The 19,711-nt window shown below is 29.4% G+C and overlaps 2 protein-coding genes across 2 annotated transcripts; both read left to right on the forward strand.

Moving 5' to 3' along the window:
* The first annotated feature begins 3,036 nt into the window (after positions 1-3,036).
* Positions 3,037-6,823, forward strand: LOC137825418 (putative helicase MAGATAMA 3). The gene is made up of 6 exons (XM_068631089.2): positions 3,037-3,156; positions 3,553-4,113; positions 4,463-5,719; positions 5,797-6,124; positions 6,245-6,503; positions 6,592-6,823. Exons 1-6 carry the CDS (start codon positions 3,037-3,039, stop codon positions 6,821-6,823), a joined length of 2,757 nt encoding a protein of 918 aa, XP_068487190.2.
* Positions 6,824-11,897: 5,074 nt separating this feature from the next.
* Positions 11,898-12,845, forward strand: LOC137825419 (uncharacterized). Its single transcript, XM_068631090.1, has one exon. It carries the CDS (start codon positions 11,898-11,900, stop codon positions 12,843-12,845), a length of 948 nt encoding a protein of 315 aa, XP_068487191.1.
* Positions 12,846-19,711: the final 6,866 nt, after the last annotated feature.

Genomic DNA, 19,711 nt, shown 5'->3' on the forward strand with positions numbered 1-19,711 from the left:
AAATATTTAAAATATTAAATTTTAATATTTTTTTATATAAAAAAATGGTACGTGAGATGGATGGAAAGAATAAAAGAATTACAAGATTGAAATATATACAAGTGTGTATAGGAAGATTTTTTCTTTCTAAATTACAATTTAATTTGGATCTATTATTAAATTAATTGTATATAATTGCATATAATATTGTAAAAATAATTATATATAATTTGATAATTATTTTTTTAATATTTTATTTTTATAAAATTTTTACATATTATTAACAACTTCTTATTTTCATATTTGTACTTTGTTTTATTTTAAGGAAGGATAATTTTTATTTATACAATTTAAAAAATTGTTTTTAATTATACATGTAACTAATAAAATTATTATGATGATAACAATATGGATAAAAAAAATTAAGGAATAATGTTTTTCATAAAAATATTTTTATAAATTATTACTACCCTTCATTCCTTTTTCTCCTTCCCTTTCTTTGCCCTCCACACCTCCATGTTGTCCTTCTTCTTGGATTCACACGATTGGTTTGCATCCGAGCTTCACTGGACGAATGGAGCGGATGTTCCACATCTCAACTAAAACCAAGCTCACAGCTCCCCCTTTGGCAACCCTTCATACTTCTCTGTTACTGCCTTATCAGAAGACTGCTTCTCCAGCTTCCTATATTTGTATGCTAGCTTCTCCAGCCTCTTGTTAAGACAAAGTTATTCTGTTTTATCTTATAAACACGTGAACACATCAAGTATTAAACACACAAACACAAAATAATTCTGCTACAACACATGCATAACAAATATGTTTTTAATATACATGTTTTACCCCATCCCTCATCTCTGCCAATCTGCTATTAACTATTAGCAAGATGTCCTTTGGACTGGTCCCAATTATGCACCCCCGGCAACCCTTCATAGGCATGAATAACTTAAACTTTATGGGATCATATCTCACCATTAAACACCGAAATATATGCTGGTATTCATTATTCTAAATCCCATTCGACATTCATTCTAATGTATCAATGGTGAGATTACAAGAAAAAATTAGAAAGACAATATTTGTAGTAACTAATTATTCTAATTTTTAAAAATTAATTTTGTTGTAGACGATGTTAGAGAGTATTTTTTGAAAAAATATGTTAGGTTTAAAGTCAATCATAATAGATGGATTTGTCTTTCTTCTGCATTTGATTTTTTTATTTCTTTCAAGTTATATTTTAGGCATGTGAAATCCAAATCCAATAACAAGATTAGGTCAACCAAAGTGATAAACTTGTTCTAAAGATTTGTTCATGATCTCATTGCATCAACCAAAACTATGAACAAAGATGGTGCCTTTAGCAATTCCTTGTAGATAATTAACTGAATTAGCGTCCCAAACACAATTCATCATTCTGTTTTCTTCTATTTCAACCATATTTTCAACCTAATAAACCATTTCTTTTCTTATATACGTCCTTTGATATTCTTGTCATTGGATTTATGAATGAGAATTAAGGAATTGTAAAAGTCGATAAATTTACCAATGCAGCAAATATTTATTTTTTTATTTATTTTATTTCCTATTAAATGATTATGCATCAGAATATTTGGTCTGCAAAAATCCTTTTACATGAGCTATTTAAGGTGCATGCTCACCATTCCCAAGGCCACATTTATGAGCAGAAGCCAAACGACGGCACAGTACGATGCCTTATTGCGTAGGAAAAACAAAGTCTTAATAATAACACAGTACGACACAGTACGTTTTTTACTTTTATAAATAGCAACAAAATTGCTTATTTCAAAAGAATTTTATATTTTACGAACCAATGGCATCACTGCATATACCAACACTGCTTTCAAAATTAGTATCTTATTTATAGTTTTTAATTTCTTTTTTGAGTTTGCTTGTATTTGTCTCTACTACTTCTTCTTCCGTTACTTTTGGCTTATTTGCTATTGTTTTGTAAGAATTAAGAATTACATTTATTTTTTTACTCCAATAAAACATTTACTATTCCATTTTTCTTCCAATTTAACAAAATAAATACATACATAAGAATATACTTAATAAACTAATATTGATGTAATATTGAGCTTTGTATAAATAATAAATTAATTAATAAAAGCAAAAAATTTCTAAACAAAATTGACACTTTGATAGAAAAGGTTGGAAGATTTTTATTTTCAGTTTTTTTATTGTTAATGTTTATTCTTACACTTCCACATCTTATTTTCACACTTCTGCATAGAACGTAGCGGAAACAACTAGGTGGGAGATGTTTCACCTTCTTTATGATTCTACCTCTCAATTTCACCTCATTATTATTTAGTTGCATTTAAAAAATAATTTAAAAATAGAAATAAAAAAAAACTGTTACAAAACTCAATAAAGTAATCATTAATCTCTCACCCACGCTTAGTTTAATTAATTTTAGATGAAGTAAGATGTGACACCCATATGACACTCTAATAATGACCATAAATATATTATTATTTTATTTAATATTAATTTTTTTTTTCCATTTTACAACCCCTTTTAATAATAAAATAGCATGTTTTTTAATAAAAATTAATATGCATAATTAAATAATGAACCTATCATTGTTCATTTAAAATATACATAATTACACTGAAATTCCAGAATAAATACACCATTTATATGTTTATAAGCAAACTCATCTGAAGGAGCGTTTCCCATCCTTTTTTATTTGCTTCTCTCTGATCTCTTCCCTTCACATTCCACCAACTTCTTAAGGTAATGGAAGGACTTGAAGCTGAAATGTTGTATTTTATCAGTATTTGATTCTTCTTTGGAAAGTGAGAATTGCTACATATATTCATTTATACAACGCTTTTAAAATCTATATTTTTTCATTAGTGTAATGTGGTGCATGCACATGAGAAAAACTACTGATCTTCAGCTAGATGACTTCTATTCATTCATTGTGTATTTGTGTTTTGGTTTAAGCCTATGAGATTGAAGGAAGCTGATTGATGTTGTTTTTGCAATTGCTTTCCGTAGTTGAGAAGAAAGTGACAAGTGAGAAACAAGATGAAGAAGGGTATCACTTGTTCTGCAACGGAAGAGGATGACGAGAAGCACAGATTTTTAGACATTGTTTTCTCTTGGAATCTTAAGAATGCTCTGAACGAAGATCTTTACAAAAACAAGGTTCTTTTACCTCTGACTGAAAGGAGAAAAACCCATTTGTTTCATGAAAAATCTCATTCATATTGAACCTTTTCCATATCTTTCAAAACACTTCTGTTGTTTTTCATAAAATAAATATGTTGAATTGCTGAACTTTTTCTTTTCTGTCCTTGTATTAACATTGATATTTTAGGATTTATAGTTTTGAAGTAGTATAAATAAGTACGTGCATATGAAAATCCTCAGATACCTGTGATGAGATAAATGATTTGCATGAAATGTTCATAACAACATTCTTTATTAAAAGATTGAAAATAGCTGAAATGTACGTGACATTATTAAATTGTAAGGATTTAAAATAGTTATATTAAACGTGGAATTTTTTAAGTAATGTTCAAATTAAACTATTTTTCGTAGGTACAAAAAATACCAGAGACATTTAGATCAGTATCTAGTTACTTGAACTCCTTTATCACTCCACTGATCGAGGAAACACACTCTGATCTTTGTTCAAGCTTGAAGGGTGCGTCCCGTGCTCGTTTATGTGAAATCATCATTGTTGATAAGATTGTTGGATCAAGCAAGTACCCGTTATATCAGATAAGCTTGAACAATAAGTCTGATGAAGTAGAAGATGAGGAGGAAGAAAATAGTGGCAAATATGTTCCTGAGGCAGGAGATGTATTTGCTTTAACGGATATTAAACCTAAAAGAATTGATGACTTGAATAGACCCAGAAGATTCTACCATATTGCTTATGTGTCTCGCCCAAAAGATTCAAATGATGAAATATCAATACTGTCATCCAAACCAATGGAAGTGGATTTTAATGAATTTATGAACAACAAATCACAGAAATTATATGCTGTATTTTTGTTGAACCTGACCACAAATATTCGTGTTTGGAAAGCACTAAACTCAGTTTCGGAGGATGACAACTTGAACATCATTAAGCAGGTGTTGCAGCCAGAAGTAATAGTAAGATTCACTACATAACCTTTTGTTATGATGCTATTTTCTATTTCTTAATGCCATATATGTAGTTTTACACAGTTAAGTATTCCTAAAAAAGGCACAACATTTTAGTTTTATTCTTATATATAGTTGTTTCTCTTTCAAGTGTTAGTAACAAAATTGTACGCAGTTATAATGAAACGAATTTCTGTTGCATTAGATTTTAACAAAATCTGTCTAAAGTAAAACGTCAAACTTAGAGTAAATTCAATTTTAGGGAGCAAGTGCTTAGTTTAGTCATTATTGTTTACCTTTAATACAATGTCAGTCCTTGAAACATTTAGTTTCTCAATGTTTAGTTTATACTTTTCAGAGTGTAGAAACTTGCAAAAATTGTTTGTCTGGAGAAAAGGACACCCTTCATTGTGTCACCGAACATTGTCCACTACAATCTCAGAATCTGAATAAATCCCAGGATGATGCTGTATCAAGCTGTCTTAACATGATAAAATGTGGCCACAGCGATATCAAACTAATATGGGGCCCTCCCGGAACTGGAAAAACAAAGACTCTTGCTTGCTTATTATTTTGTCTGCTCAAGCTAAAACACAGATCGTTGGCTTGTGCTCCAACGAACACTGCAATTTTGCAAGTGGCTGAGCGGTTGCATGGATTAGTTCAAAGTTCCCTTGACTATAAAACTTATGGTTTAGGTGACATAGTTCTAATGGGCAATAAATCAAGGATGAGATTGAATTCCTGTCAAGGCCTTCTGGATGTGTTTCTTGATCATCGTGTGGAAAATCTTGCCAAGTGTTTTTCTCCGTTTTCAGGTTGGAAGCATAGTGTGGAATCAATGATCCATTTACTTGAGGATCCTAAGAAAGAATATTCCTTATATGAGAAAGAGAATGATGTTATTATCTCTTTGGAAGATTTTGTCATGAAGGAATACCTTGATGTAGCTCGTGCCTTTCGAGCATACAAGCAAAGTAAGATGAGTAATGACACGATAACTCTTACCGACTATGTAAAGCTGAAACGGAATGACATTTTCGATAAATTTCAATCGAAACAAGAAAAGAAAAGTATTTGGACTATTGAGCAATTTATAAAGCAAAGATTTCAGGTGTTAACAAAGGATCTGAAGTTCTGTATGAAAACTTTGTATACACACTTCCCTACATCTTTGATTTCAAGAGAACAGGTGAAGAATATGTTTGAAGTTATGGATTTGTTAGATTCTATTGAAGCAAAGTTGAAGGCGACTGATAACTTTGTTATGCTTGGTTTTGGAGAAAGAAAAATCAATTCTGATACCTTTGGATCATCAGGCACAATGTGCCTTAACTTACTTAGGTTACTTTCGGAGTCAATATCCCTTCCCGATATTCAGGAGAGTGGTGGAATAGATAAGTTTTGCTTGACGAATGCATGCATAGTTTTATGTACTGCCTCAGGCTCTATTAAATTGTATACAAATGGGCTTAGTCCAATTAAACTTTTAGTAATTGATGAAGCAGTTCAGTTGAAGGAGTGCGAATCTGCTATTCCGTTAAAGCTTCCAGGCCTTGACCATTGCATTCTCTTTGGTGATGAGAAACAACTTCCCGCATTGGTTAAAAGCAAGGTACTTAGTTTGAATTCTGCTACTTATTATCAATGCTAAAAAAATAGTTATGTAATGTGAAATTGTTATATTTTTAGATTGCTGAAGATGCTGAATTTGGAAGGAGTTTGTTCGAGAGGCTTGTACTTTTAGGATACAAGAAACTTATGCTAAATGTTCAGTATAGAATGCACCCTTCTATTAGCTTGTTTCCATGCAATGAATTCTACGATGGGAATATTTCTGATGGCCCCAATGTGGTGCAAAGTAGTTACAGCAAGAGTTTCATTGAGGGAGAGATGTATGGATCTTTTTCTTTTATTAACGTAGGAAAGGGTAAAGAGCATTTTGGTCGTGGAGGCTTTAGTTCGAAGAACATGGTTGAAGCTGCTGCGATTTCTGAGATTATTGGTAGCCTTAAAGAAGGTTATTGTGTTCTAGTTGTCTACTGCAATGCAATGACTGTTTTCTATTAAGATATCTCTATCTATAGAGGTTTGAATGTGCTATACTGATTCATTTTAGTTGTATTTTATCTTTCTGCAGAGTTTATGAGGTCAAGGAAAAGGGTTAGCGTAGGAATCATATCTCCATACAATGCACAAGTATACGAGATTCAGGAAAAAATTAAGAAGCACACTTCCACTTCATATGCTGGCTTCTCTGTCAGCGTTCGTTCTGTGGATGGTTTTCAAGGGGGCGAAGAAGATATCATAATAATTTCAACTGTTAGATCTAATGGAAGTGGAAAAGTGGGTTTTCTTAGCAATAGACAAAGAGCAAATGTTGCTTTGACTAGGGCTAGGTATTGTACTCGTATATTCTGGTCTATCTTATTTTGTCTCCAAGTTACAAATGGCAATGCTTAATTGATAAGTGTTTTTTTAATGCAGATATTGTCTTTGGATAGTAGGAAATGCAGCTACTTTAGTCAGCAGTGATTCCATATGGAAAGATCTTGTTCTTGATGCTAAGAAAAGAGATTGTTTCCATAATGCTGATGATGACAAGAGACTGTCTCAAGCTATTGACATGGCTGCATTTGAGCTTGATCTGCTAGAAGAAACTGATTCACGGTTTAAGAAACTGAGACTCGGAGAAATCCCTTTCAAAAAATCCAAGTGAGTCCCTATAACTTCAAAAAATTTCATGTTTATATTAAACATTTTTTAAATCCACAACAACTCAATTTCATAGTATGTCAAATAACTTGAGTTTGGAATGGCTTCTAAAACCTTTTCTCTTTTCTTAATGTGACAGTATCCGAAAACCAAGGCGTTGAGGTATGGAGTTTCTGGTTTTTGGCGTGGCTTCAGAAAGACAAGATGTTAAATTTGAGGCACAGTTAATGACATTGTCATTATCATTCAATCTTTGATGTGTAGCAGACATAACTTTCAGACATCTATGTTTTGAATTAAGTATTTGATTTTAATATTTTGACCATTTACTACAGTAGTTATACTCTTTTTACTATTTAGTTCATAAATATATACGTATGTCTGCCGTTAATTACAAAGGAATCATTTATATGATATTTGTTTAGATCAGTTTTTGTTAATTAATGACACAGTTATGTATAACCATATTATAATTAACCAAACTATTTTTACTTGAAATTCAAACCGTTCACGGAAATAAAAGGAATTTTGTAAGAATGCAATCGATGTATCATGGTATTTTGTATTTCGTATCATAATATCATAATTTGGACTAAATATTTTAGGTTTTCTATTAATATTTACAAACTTTTGATGTTCTGCCATGTAATTATCCTGCAGTTGACTTAAAGTCAACATTCTTTTCATCTTTATTATATAGAATAGTGTGAGGATATTGTTTTCAAAATTCACCATCTGTTGTATCTTGGTTAATTTGAATTGGTTATTATGAAAAATGAGTAAAAAATATTATTACAAATATAAATTAGTTATCTTGATTAGACGATAAAAATATCTCATATAATATTTATATTTTGAATTTTCTGTTCTAACCACCTAATTAGTTATAAGTACATAACTTATTAAGAAGTGAATTTTAAACTTAACTTAACCTCATAATGTGAGATTTCCAACACACACCAGTTACGTCGAGGTTACCAACTTGGGTTAGACTATATATTATAGGTGGTCCGATAACGATTCGATAACGCGTGACCTGACAAGCTCAACAAATAATCGCTATGATAAACTTGAAATGACTCTGATACCATATTAGTTTTATATATCTCATACAAAGAAAGAAGAGAAAAGGAAAAAAGAAAATGATATATTTTGTTAATAAAAAATTGTTACACATTTGTTATATTTATATAGCACATAAAAAGATAAAAAATAAAAAATAATTGATATTGATAGAACAGTTACAACTGAGAACCGTTATAATGAATAATAAGAATTATAACTGATAAGATAGTTACAACTAAAAATTCAAAAAGTAAGAATTATAACTGATAAGATAGTTACATCTAAAAATTCAAAAAATAATTATTATATGAGATCATTTTTATCATCTAATATATATTAAAAAAATAAAGAAAAAAAATTAGATGTTGTATTAATGAATATATGTAGCAATTCTCACTTTCCAAAGAAAGAGTCAAATACTGATAAAATAAACATTTCAGCTTCAAGTCCTTCCATGACCTTCAGAAGTTGGTGGAATGTGAAGGGAAGAGATCAGAGAGAAGCAAATAAAAAAGGATGGGAAAAGCTCCTTCAAATGAGTTTTCTTATAAACATATAAATGGTGTGTATTTATTATTGAATTTCAGTGTAATTATGTATATTTTAAATGAACAATGATAGGTTCATTGTCTTAAGTAGCATGTACTTTCACAACAATCAAATATATTCTTATTTTATTTATACTATTTTTATTATAAAAACATAATATTTTATTATTAAAAGGATTGTAAATTGAAGTGATAGCAAAAAACTAATACTAAATAAAATAATAACATAACCTAGAAGCGTGGGTGAGAGATTAATGATTACTTTATTGAGTTTTGTAACAGTTTTTTTATTTATTTATCTTTCTAAATTGTTTGTTAAATGCAAGTAAATAAAAATAAGGTGAAATTGAGTTAGATATTGAATAAGGTGGAAACATATCCCACCTGGTGAATGAGATGTGGAAGTGTAAGAATAAACATTAACGATAAAAAAACTGAAAATAAAAATCTTCCATCCTTTTTGTTTTTATTTTATTTTTATTTTTTTTATACAAAGCTCAATATTACATCCATACTAGTTTAATAAGTATATTCTTATGTACGAATTATTTTGTTAAATTGAAAAAAAAAAAAAGTGGAATAGTAAATGTTTTAGTAGTGTAAAAATATAAATGCAATTCTTTATTCTTACAAAACAACATTTACAAATTAACAAATAAGCAAAAACTAACGGAAGAGGAAGAGGCAGAGACAAATACAAGTTAAACTCAAAACAACAAAAAAAAAATTAAAAAACTATTAATAAGATACTAATTTTGTAAACAGTGTTGGTATATGGAGTGATACCATTAGTGCGTAAAAATAAAATTCTTTTTAAAATATTCTTCTGAAATAAGCATTTTTTTTCTATTCAGTAAAAAATGATTTTTATATAGAGTGCATTATAAGAAAATAAGAAAAAAATGATTTTAACAAAGTTTATTTTATATTTATTTAGAGTTAGAAAATTTGTATTAAGTTATTTATTCAGAAATTTCGTTAAACAAACAGGTGATAATTTACCACCATTCAATAAACTCTATATACTAATAAATTATTATTTTAATTATATTTTTGTCAAAATATTTTTTTTTTGTCGTGGTTTGGCTTATGCTCATAATTGTGGCCTTGGGAATGGTAAGTAAAAGGATTTTTGAAGACAAAAAGTTGTGATGTGTAATCATTTAAGAAATCTTGTTATTGGATTTGGATTTGACAAAACTAAAATATCACTTAAGAAATCCAAAGATCAAATGCTCAAGAAAGACAAATGCACCTATTAGACCATGGAATTTAAATTTAATCTAATCTTTCGTTTTCATTTTCCAACAACGTTGATTACGAAAAATTTAAAAATAGTTTCATATATAAAAATAATTAATTATTGTATTCACTAACTTATATGCATTTTAAACATAAAACAATTATTAATATTTAAAATAGTTTTAACTATTTATAAAAATTTATAAAATTATTTTTAAATTTAATATAATATTAACTATTAAAATTTTAGTTACTAACTAATAATTATTAAATATTATTGTAAAGACTAAAAATTTATTAATATCTAAAATGATATTTATTATTAATAAAAATTTATAAAATAATTTTTAAATTAGTATTTAATTATTAAGGATTTTAGTTATTAATATTTTAGATTTTAAATTAGTCTAAAAAATTAATAGAGACTAATTTAAAATTTATGTTTAATAATTTTTTTTAGTATTTTTTAAATTATTTTCTATTAGTCATTTACAATCTAAAATATTAGTAGATCTAAAATATTAGTAGTTAAAACTTTAATAGTTAATTTAATTAATTTACAATATTTATTATTTTCGGTTGCTAACAAACTAGAAAATCACAATATAATTGTTTCTAAAAGATTAACATGATTTGTTATTTTTTATTACTCATAAATAAATAAGAAAATCATAATAAATTTATATCAATATTTTTTATTTTAGGTTACTGATAAGTTAATAAAAAAATCATAATATGTTTTGTTTCTTAAAGAATATCAATATTTAAGAAATCATAACAAAATTTATTATTATCATTCTAATAAATTAATCACAAAGTAAAAATATATTAATATTATATATAACAATTTTTTATGATTTCTAACAAATTTATCAACGAAAATCATTCTTTTATATATCAATTATACTTTTAATATTAGTAAATAATATAATATTTTTAAATTAATAATTTATTTAATCACATTAAATTGTCTAGTTTAATAACTAAATATTAATTTATATAAATGAATATAGAACCCTCGTATAAATTTAATAAGTTAATAATATATTAATCAAATTAATATACTAGTTATTAAACTACATGATTGTATCATAGTGACAAAATCAATGGTTTTGATATACCTGATTAAGAAAATGAAAGCATTAAAGAATAGTAAAACAAAAGGAAGTGAATTTAAATACAAAAAAAGTCTACACAAATAAAAACATATAAGTAAGTCTATAAAAAAAAATGATCAATGATATGATATAATAGAAACCCTAAACAAAGTTATTCTCGGCCAACGGCCATTTCTCCTTGGCCTTGGATAAGTGCACTCCCAAGGCTAATGTCAATGTCAACCACTTTTTCAAAAAGGATTTTTTTTTTTACTAAAATTATTAAATAAAAAATTATTATATTGAATAAATTATATATTATTTTAGAATAAAAAAATTGTTAATATTTAATTTTTTTTATTGATTAATGTTTTTAGTGTTGGAGTTTAGAGAACGATTGCTCTTCTACTCCTTCCGTCGGTCGCGGTCACTCTAAGCTTGCTTTGCCTTCCTCCTCTCGGTCGTCTGGTCTCATAGACTGGGATGGTACCTACAGAAGGTACTCCAAACGCTCAAGTCAATAGTCATTTAGGGTGTCGACAATCGGTTGTCAAAGTATTGTAGATAATGACGTACCTGATTCTTAGAATTTGTGTTATTTATATTACCTTAATGGACTTTAGTTGGTGAGCAGTTGTTTTATCTGTAAGGTTGTTTAATGGACTTTAGTTGGTGAGCAGTTGTTTTATCTGTAAGGTTGTTTAATGGACTTTAGTTGGTGAGCAGTTGTTTTATCTGTAAGGTTGTGTTAAATAACTCTTAATTGTTGGATTAACCTTACTAACTTGGTCAATCCATGGTTCGTCATCATGAATTGATCAGTCACGTGACATTCTCATTTAATTTAATAACCAGTACAATAAATAATTTTTAAATTAATATTTAATTAGTTATAAAATTTTAAATATCAATTATTTAAATTTTAACATTTAGTTAAGATACTAATTTAATTTAGAAATTATTTAAATTTCAGTTATTTTTCAGTTAGTGTGAAGTGTAACAAATAACTTAGATTGTGGCGGCATTGGCCTCTTCCTTCCTCTGGTCCAGTGAGAAAGCAGCAATGGCTAGCCAGAATCCCCCAAATGAAATTAATTTTTTTTACAGAGATTCTCCTTCACGGGCGATGGTGTCTCCTCTTCTGCAGGGTGAGAAGGACTACCATACCTGGGCAAGGAAAATGAAGCAAACTCTTCTCTCCAAGAACATGTGGGGTGTTATAGATGGAACTCTTTGCCCTTCATTCCAAGAAGACCCTGTAAATGGACTGTGGCAGAGATGCAATAAGAAGGTTCTTGGATGGATTCTGTACTCAACCATCGAGCCCATTCGACAAACCATTATGTCTTTTGGCAGCGCCTCAGAGGTTTGGAAAAATCTTCATGATAGATTTTCTCAATCAGACATCACCAAAATCTTTCACCTGCAAGAACAGATCTTTCAAGCCAAGCAAGGATCTTTGTCGCTACAGCAATACTTTATAATGTTCATGATGTTATGGGAAGACATGGAATCTTTAAGGCCTGCTATTATGAAGTGTCAGTGCTTAACACCTTGCACATGTGATGCTATTCGCACCTCTAAGATATATAGAGATCAAGATTGTGTTTTTCTTTTTCTCATGGGTTTAAATGAGAGGTTTGCACATCTTATACATCGCATTCTCAACTTAAACCCTCTTCCTCCCATTCATGAAGTGGTTTTATTTCTTTCCCAAAATCAGCAATCAGCCACTGATGGTGTAAGCTCAGTTTCTGAGTCCTTTGTTAGCAATGCAGATCAGTCTAACAGATCTGCAACAGGGAGAGGCAATGGAGGTAGAGGAAACAACCATTGCACTCACTGTCATAAAAGCAACCTCCACCATTTGCATAATGCTTCTTCTGTTAATACTGATAGGGGACCAATGTTTCAGACTACAGTTCCTGTTACAGTTGTGGGTTTTACTCAGGAGCAATTTCAAGCTCTTATGAACCTGTTGCATCAGGCTAGTGAAAGAAGCCGACCACCCTCTCTATGCGACTTTCACTCATCATCCTCATCTTATCACACTGCTGCTGAACCCTCTCTCTAATTCAGGTACAAATCACACCTAATATTTCCAAGTTTCATTCATTACATGAAATTTAACCTTTCTCATTACATTACCTACCTGATCCTACAATAATCTGAAACAGTCAGTATATTTAACAGTCAACATCATCCTTAACTCTCTTTATAGATATACTACCAAGAACTAAAGTCAATCTCATCTGCTGACAAATTTGAAAGTCTCTCTCTTTTAATTCTATATTTTGTTTCATTGTTCAGATATCCTCCAAGAAGATGATTGGTATAGCTTAGCAGCAGGATGAGTTATATGTGCTGGAACATCAGTGTCAGTGATGCAGCTGAAAACAATATTGGTTATAATTCTTCAGCCAGCGACAATGATCCTGCAAGTTGGCACCAGAGACTGGTTAAATTTCTGATTCGTTTGACAAAGTATTTGTTTTGTTCTGCATCCTTTTCTTCGGATGCATGGCAATATACTAGGAAAAGAAAGTATGACTAAGTATATGAAAATATTTGATTTGACTCCTGTTTGATATATGTGATGATGTTCCACCACTTCATCTTGATATAACCACCCAAGTACCGATCTTCAATTCAGCTTTCAAATCTATTTTTTTGGTAAGAGGAAATTTTTAAGTAATGTGCAAATTAAACTAATTTTCGTAGATACAAAAAATACCAGAGACATTTAGATCAGTATCTAGTTACTTGAACTCCTTTATCTCTCCATTGATCGAGGAAACACACTCTGATCTTTGTCCCGTGCTCGTTTATGTGAAATCATCATTGTTGATAGGGTTGTTGGATCAACCAAGTACCCCTTATATCTGATAAGGTTGAACAATAAGTCTGATGAAGTAGAAGATCCATTTGCTTTAACAGATATTAAACCTAAAAGAATTGATGACTTGAATAGAGCCGGAAGATTCTACCATATTGCTTATGTGTGTGGCCCAAAATATTCAAATACTGATGAAATATCAATACTGTCATCCAAACCAATGGAAATGGATTTTAATGAATTTATGAGCAACAAATCACAAAACTTATATGCTGTATTTCTGTTGAACCTGACCACAAATCTTCGTGTTTGGAAAGCACTAAACTCAGTTTCGGAGAATGACAACTTGAACATCATTAAGCAGGTGTTGCAGCCAGAAGTAAACGTAAGATTCACTGCATAACCTTTTTTAATAATGTTATTTTCAATTTCTTAATGCCATATATGTAGTTTTACACAACCAAATTACTATCTTTACTATTTAGTTCAACATACTTGATTCATTCCGTCGGTGCATCAGATTAATCAATGGCATATAGGGAATGAAAAAAAAGGGATGTGGAAAGAAACTATAGTGTCTAAATGTAGTTAGAACTTTCAAGCCCACAACCAAAGTTTCAATCTTTGTGGTGGAAAGATTTAGACAAGGTCGGTGGTGAGCGTGAAACTGTAGACTGGTATAATAATAATAATAATAATAGCTATTGGAAAATTGGTAAAGGAGAAAAAAATAGATTATGAGAGGATAGATTGATAGCAAGTAAATGTTTTAAGAATTTTTTCCCAAGACTATTCTCAATCTCTTTATATCAGGGCCAGAAAGTGCACAAAGTCCTGGGAACTAGGTATATGGGAAGGAACATGATGGAAACCTAAATCATAAATCTTAAATGGAGAAGAAATAGGTTTGACTTGGAGAGTACACAAGAAAGAGAACTTCTTAATATGATTAATGAGGTTCATTTGAATAGAGAGGTTGGCGATTCTATGGTGTGAGTAGGGCTGGACAAAAAATCTGGTTTTCTCAAACTGTTCCACTTTTACACTGTTCTAATCCATTAAATATCGGTTTATCTAAATCCAGTTTTTAATTTGATCCACATTTTTATTATATTTTCATATCAGATATCTATTTTGTTTATATGGATTTTAGAAATTAGAAAATCCAAATTTTTAATCCAAATTTTTGAAAGGAGACTTTCACTCCATACCTCTACCCAAACCACTTTTTTTTATACTTTTTCTCATTTTTGGTTCCCTCTCTCTCCGCACCTCTCTCCAGCGGCATCTCTTACTAATTTTTTGTAATTTTATTTGCTCTCTCACACACACTCATGAAACAACCAAGTCTTATACATTTATTTTATAATTTTATTTGCTCCAATATTTTATACATAATAAATTAATATAATATTTTCAAATTTCAAGTATTATAGGTAGGTCTATTTTAATGTTAAGAATATATATATTATGTTATGTTTAAGTTTTTTAGTATTATTAAATTATAATTTTATTATATTTTCTTAATATTTATAATATTCAACTATTTTACATGTTATTATATTAATATATTAATATTATGTTAATTTTAAAAAAATACATTGGATTTTTATTTAAAATACAATTTTACCTTATTTTTTTTATAAAAATATGGATTTGGATATAAAATCTAATTTGGATTTGAATTTTCAAATTATTTTTATAAAAAATATGGATTTGGATTATAAATCTGATTCAAATATCTGGATTTTTTACTTTTTTTTTTCACAAACAATTTTTTTTTTCTTCACTTAAATACGGTATAGATTTTCAGTTGTTTTCATGTATATACACTTGAGAGGGACCATATGCAAACAGTAATATACAAAAAAATTTATCAAAAAATATATTTACATTTAAAGGATATTCTAAGTAAAATATAAATTCAATGGTTGATTTTTTACACTCATTACTTTAACAATAACATAAAAAAAATCATCAATTTTATGTATAGTTTGTAATTGTATATAATTACTTTTTCTGTATCACTGAATATTGATTATCTGTAATTTTAATTTTTAGTATTATTAAATTATTATTTTATTATATTTTTTTAATATTTATATGATATTAATTTTTTTACATATTTTTATATTAATATTGTTAGTTTTTTTAGAAAATATAAATTTAGTTTTAAAGTTCAATTAATTTTTTTTATAAAAATATGGATTTGGATTTATAAAAATCCAAATTGGTTTTATCAAAATCCAAATTGGTTTTATAAAAAAATATGGATTTGGATTTAAAATCCAATCCAAATATTTGGATATGGATCATGTAAAAATCCAAATTAGTTTTATAAAAAATATAGATATGAATTTAAAATCTATTCCAAATATTTGGATTTGGATTGAATTTTTCAAAATCCAATCCATGACCACCCTTAGGTGTGAGCAAGGGAAGACTTAGAAAAATTCTTTGGTAAGTCTTCATATGCAATAATTAATAGGGTATTCTGGAGATCAAATAATTATGTGGTTAGTTGTTTATGGTTGATTTTAACCAAGGGTCAAATACAAATTAATATAGATTTTTTATTGGTTAAAATTTATTAAAATTATATAAAATTCGAGATATTTTGATGGAGAAGATAGTAGAGTAAACATGTATAGAAGTCGGAGCTGCTTAACTATTACAAATGGTCTCTTAACGACTACCTTCTTCCATAACCTTTATAAAGCCTTCCATCCATAAGAACATGGACAAGAGAGAGGAGACATGATTCTAAAAACATCGTGGATAACACTTGATTTGTTCATGTTTTTATAGGCTTATTCCATTCCAATTTTTAATTTTCTTATACATTCACACATTGTTTTATTAATATAGTGTAGTTTAATTTGAACCGTCTTATACATGCTCTATTTTTCGTTTCGTTATTGCAATTTCATTTTCTTTTATTTTAATTCTAATATTTTATTAACATTAGTTTTCAATTCCAATTTTTAAATTTTTTGTTTAGTCCTTTTATACAATTCTAGTTATTTTCAATTTCAATTTTTTATTTTTCTGATAATCTGTTTCTTTACATTTATTGTTTTTGCAAATTTCTCTAAGAGACCAAAGAATACTCTAGTCTAGTTTGTAACATTAGTCTACCTAGTTGAACTTGATTGGTTGGTCGATAACAAAATGCAATCATTGTGATAAACGATCCAGTAGAAATTATTATATGATGTTCTTTTCTCTTTATCTCTTTTACATTACATAATAATAATAATAATATTATTATTATTATTATTATTATCTACACTAACCTAAGAAGAGTTTTTGTGAGAGTATTTTCAAAAGATATTTATATGAGATTTTCTAAATTTGAGTTTGAGGATATTAGTCAGATGCAAGAACTACATTTAATCACTTGTTAAAGTAAACAAGAGAATATGTTATTCAAGTGATTCAAATTACTTGCAAAATTTGCATATGATGTGATCTTTTAGACTAAAAGAGTTGAAAACATAATGAACATAATGAGCATGGAAAATATGTAAATATACTTAAATGGATTTAGAAGAAAAAAGTTCAATTGTGATGACATCATACAAAAGAATGAGATAAGCTTGTTTGATAAGTGATACTCGCAACAACTTGTAACTCACTGTAATGTAACATTTGACTCAATTGCTTTTATAAATACTATTAGATCTTTAAGAACTCTCATAACACAAAAATTAGATATCAAATCAACCTTTCTGAATTGTGTTATTGAAGAAGAGATATATGTGGAGTAACCATAGTGATTTATAAGCAAAGGCTTTGAAGCTAAAATGTTGAGGCTCACAAAATGTCGAGCATGGAATACTATAGTAGATGAGTAATTGATAGTTAAAGCCGGTATGGCATGTGCCCGATAACCACTCTGGCATGTCCACTTTATATTTAAATTTTTATTCTTTAGTCTAAAATATAACATAGTTATAAAAACTAAAGTATTTTAATAATTTGTTATACATATAATTCACTATAATCATAATCATTTTTAGATTATTTATATGTTGGGAAAGTCGAGAGATAAAAAAATCACAGTGAAAGGAAAAGTTAGTCAAATTCCTTCCGATGTTTTAGGATTCATATTTTCATAGACTTAGTCGTACTCAGTTTTTTTTCCTAGTCTATTGGCATGCATTAGAAGGAAATGATGCAGCATAAGGAACAAAACAAAACTTGTTAAGTGAAAGGAAAAGTTAGTCAAATTCCTTCCGATGTTTTAGGATTCATATTTTCATAGACTTAGTCTTACTCATATTCCTAGTCTATTGGCATGCATCAGAAGGAAATGATGTAGCATAAGTGATGGATTTGTGCCTTCCTATTTTCGGTTTTGTTGATGAATTGCGGAAGCTTCACAGATTGGAGATGGAACCAGGTCCTCCTAAGAGTGGTGGTGACCTTGAAGGTGCATGAGAAGTAGGATTTGAGAGTGGTGAGGCCAACTCTACTTGGAAAGGGCGAATTTGTGAAGATTAAAAGCCTAACCTAGGAGGTTTTGGGCAAAGAGTGATATTGGCACAATTTTGGCAGCAATTCACTCATGTATTAATCTTGAATTTACATGACCCAAACTCCTCTATATTTAGCAAGAGTGGGCTAAAAATGAAAAGAGAATTGGAGGGAAATTCAAATGTTAGCACATGGAAAGATGGCTCCTAAATTCAACACATGTGAGGTAGGTTCTAGAATTCTTCCATGTGCTAGGAGTTCTAGAACCTTACGCTCCACTTAGGCTAAATGTGGGTTGGACCTAAGTTTAATTAGGAGTAGGAAACTCTAATTAAAATTAGGTTAGCATTTTAGATACCACTTTTCATGTTTCAACAAAAATACAAAAGAATTAAACTATGTTGCTTTTGACAAAAAAATGTAAAAACTATTCTGCACTAGAGTTTATGACATGTAGAATGCGTCCTCTTGACCCCTCTTTGACCATAACTCTAGTGGTTGCCTTAATTTGACATTTTGGTGGCCTTTCAATGGATTGGTGTCGAGGCCTCTTTCATCATCCCCTCCCTTTTGAAAAGGATTTGTCTTCAAATCCAAGGCTTCCTCCTCGTCATTAGTAAGGGGATGTATGTGGCTGGATGGTGTCCATCATCTCCTCCTTCTTGAGAAAATCTATCCTCATATCCATAGGGTTGATCCCGGATAACAGCCTCTTGCTTGGACAACTATGCTCGTCCTCCTGGATCAAATGTCCATCTATGGGAGTCATCAAACAAAGCAAATGAGTTAGCTTGAGCAGTTGTATAAAAATCAATTCTATTAAGTTGCCATGCCTTTTGTTTTTCTATTGTTTTTGGCAACTTAGCATAATATTTCTCTATTTGTTGTTGTATTTGTTCTTTAATCCTCTCATGCATTTTTTTAACAAATTCAGTTTTTGTTATTCCTTCCTTACGCACAAATTCTTGTGATTTAGGAAATGGTAACTAATTAAAAGGGGAAAGAGGATTAAGCCCACATACAACCTCAAATGGAAAAATATTTATATGAACTACCCTATTGTATTTAAACTCAATATGGAAAAGATACTCATCCCTAGAGTTGTGGTTGTCTCTCATGATTTCCCTAGGCATAGTAGAAAGAGCTATATTTTCAACTTTGTTTTGACCATTCGTTTGAGGATGACTAGAAATTGAAATTTTCAACTTAGTTCTAAATATTTCCAAAAGAGTCCTCAAAGGATGGCATATAACTTTTGGACCTCTATCCAAAACTATGCTTTTAGGTAATCCATGAAGTCTTACCACTTCTCTAAAGAAGAGCCTATTCACAACCATAAAAATAGAGTCAAAACCTTTTGTTGTCCTAGGAAGTTCTAATATAAATCCTATGCTTATGTCTTCCCATGGAGCACTTGCAAAAGGTGAAGGAGCATAGAGTTCATGAGACATTGCCTTAAAGTTAGTTTTAAAATAAGAAATGCATCTAGGATAATGTCTTTGAACATCATTCCTCATGGGTGACCAAAATAATTTTCCTTTTAAAAGCTCTAGAGTTTTATCAACTCTAAATTGGCCCATGAGTTCTCCTTCATGAAGAATTTCTTTTTTATGTGTGAAGGTAGT

Source organism: Phaseolus vulgaris, chromosome 8 (genome assembly GCF_051622355.1).
Source record: "Phaseolus vulgaris cultivar YP4 chromosome 8, ASM5162235v1, whole genome shotgun sequence".
In the NCBI taxonomy this organism is placed as follows: Eukaryota; Viridiplantae; Streptophyta; class Magnoliopsida; order Fabales; family Fabaceae; genus Phaseolus; species Phaseolus vulgaris.

What these genes read in the sequence shown, in the direction of transcription:
- LOC137825419 (XM_068631090.1), top strand. Translation starts at nt 11,898, where the DNA reads ATGGTGTCTCCTCTTCTGCAGGGTGAGAAGGACTACCATACCTGGGCA.
- LOC137825418 (XM_068631089.2), top strand. Translation starts at nt 3,037, where the DNA reads ATGAAGAAGGGTATCACTTGTTCTGCAACGGAAGAGGATGACGAGAAG. An exon ending in AAGATCTTTACAAAAACAAG is followed by an intron (nt 3,157 to 3,552) that starts GTTCTTTTACCT and finishes TATTTTTCGTAG; the next exon opens with GTACAAAAAATACCAGAGAC. An exon ending in TATTGGTAGCCTTAAAGAAG is followed by an intron (nt 6,125 to 6,244) that starts GTTATTGTGTTC and finishes ATCTTTCTGCAG; the next exon opens with AGTTTATGAGGTCAAGGAAA.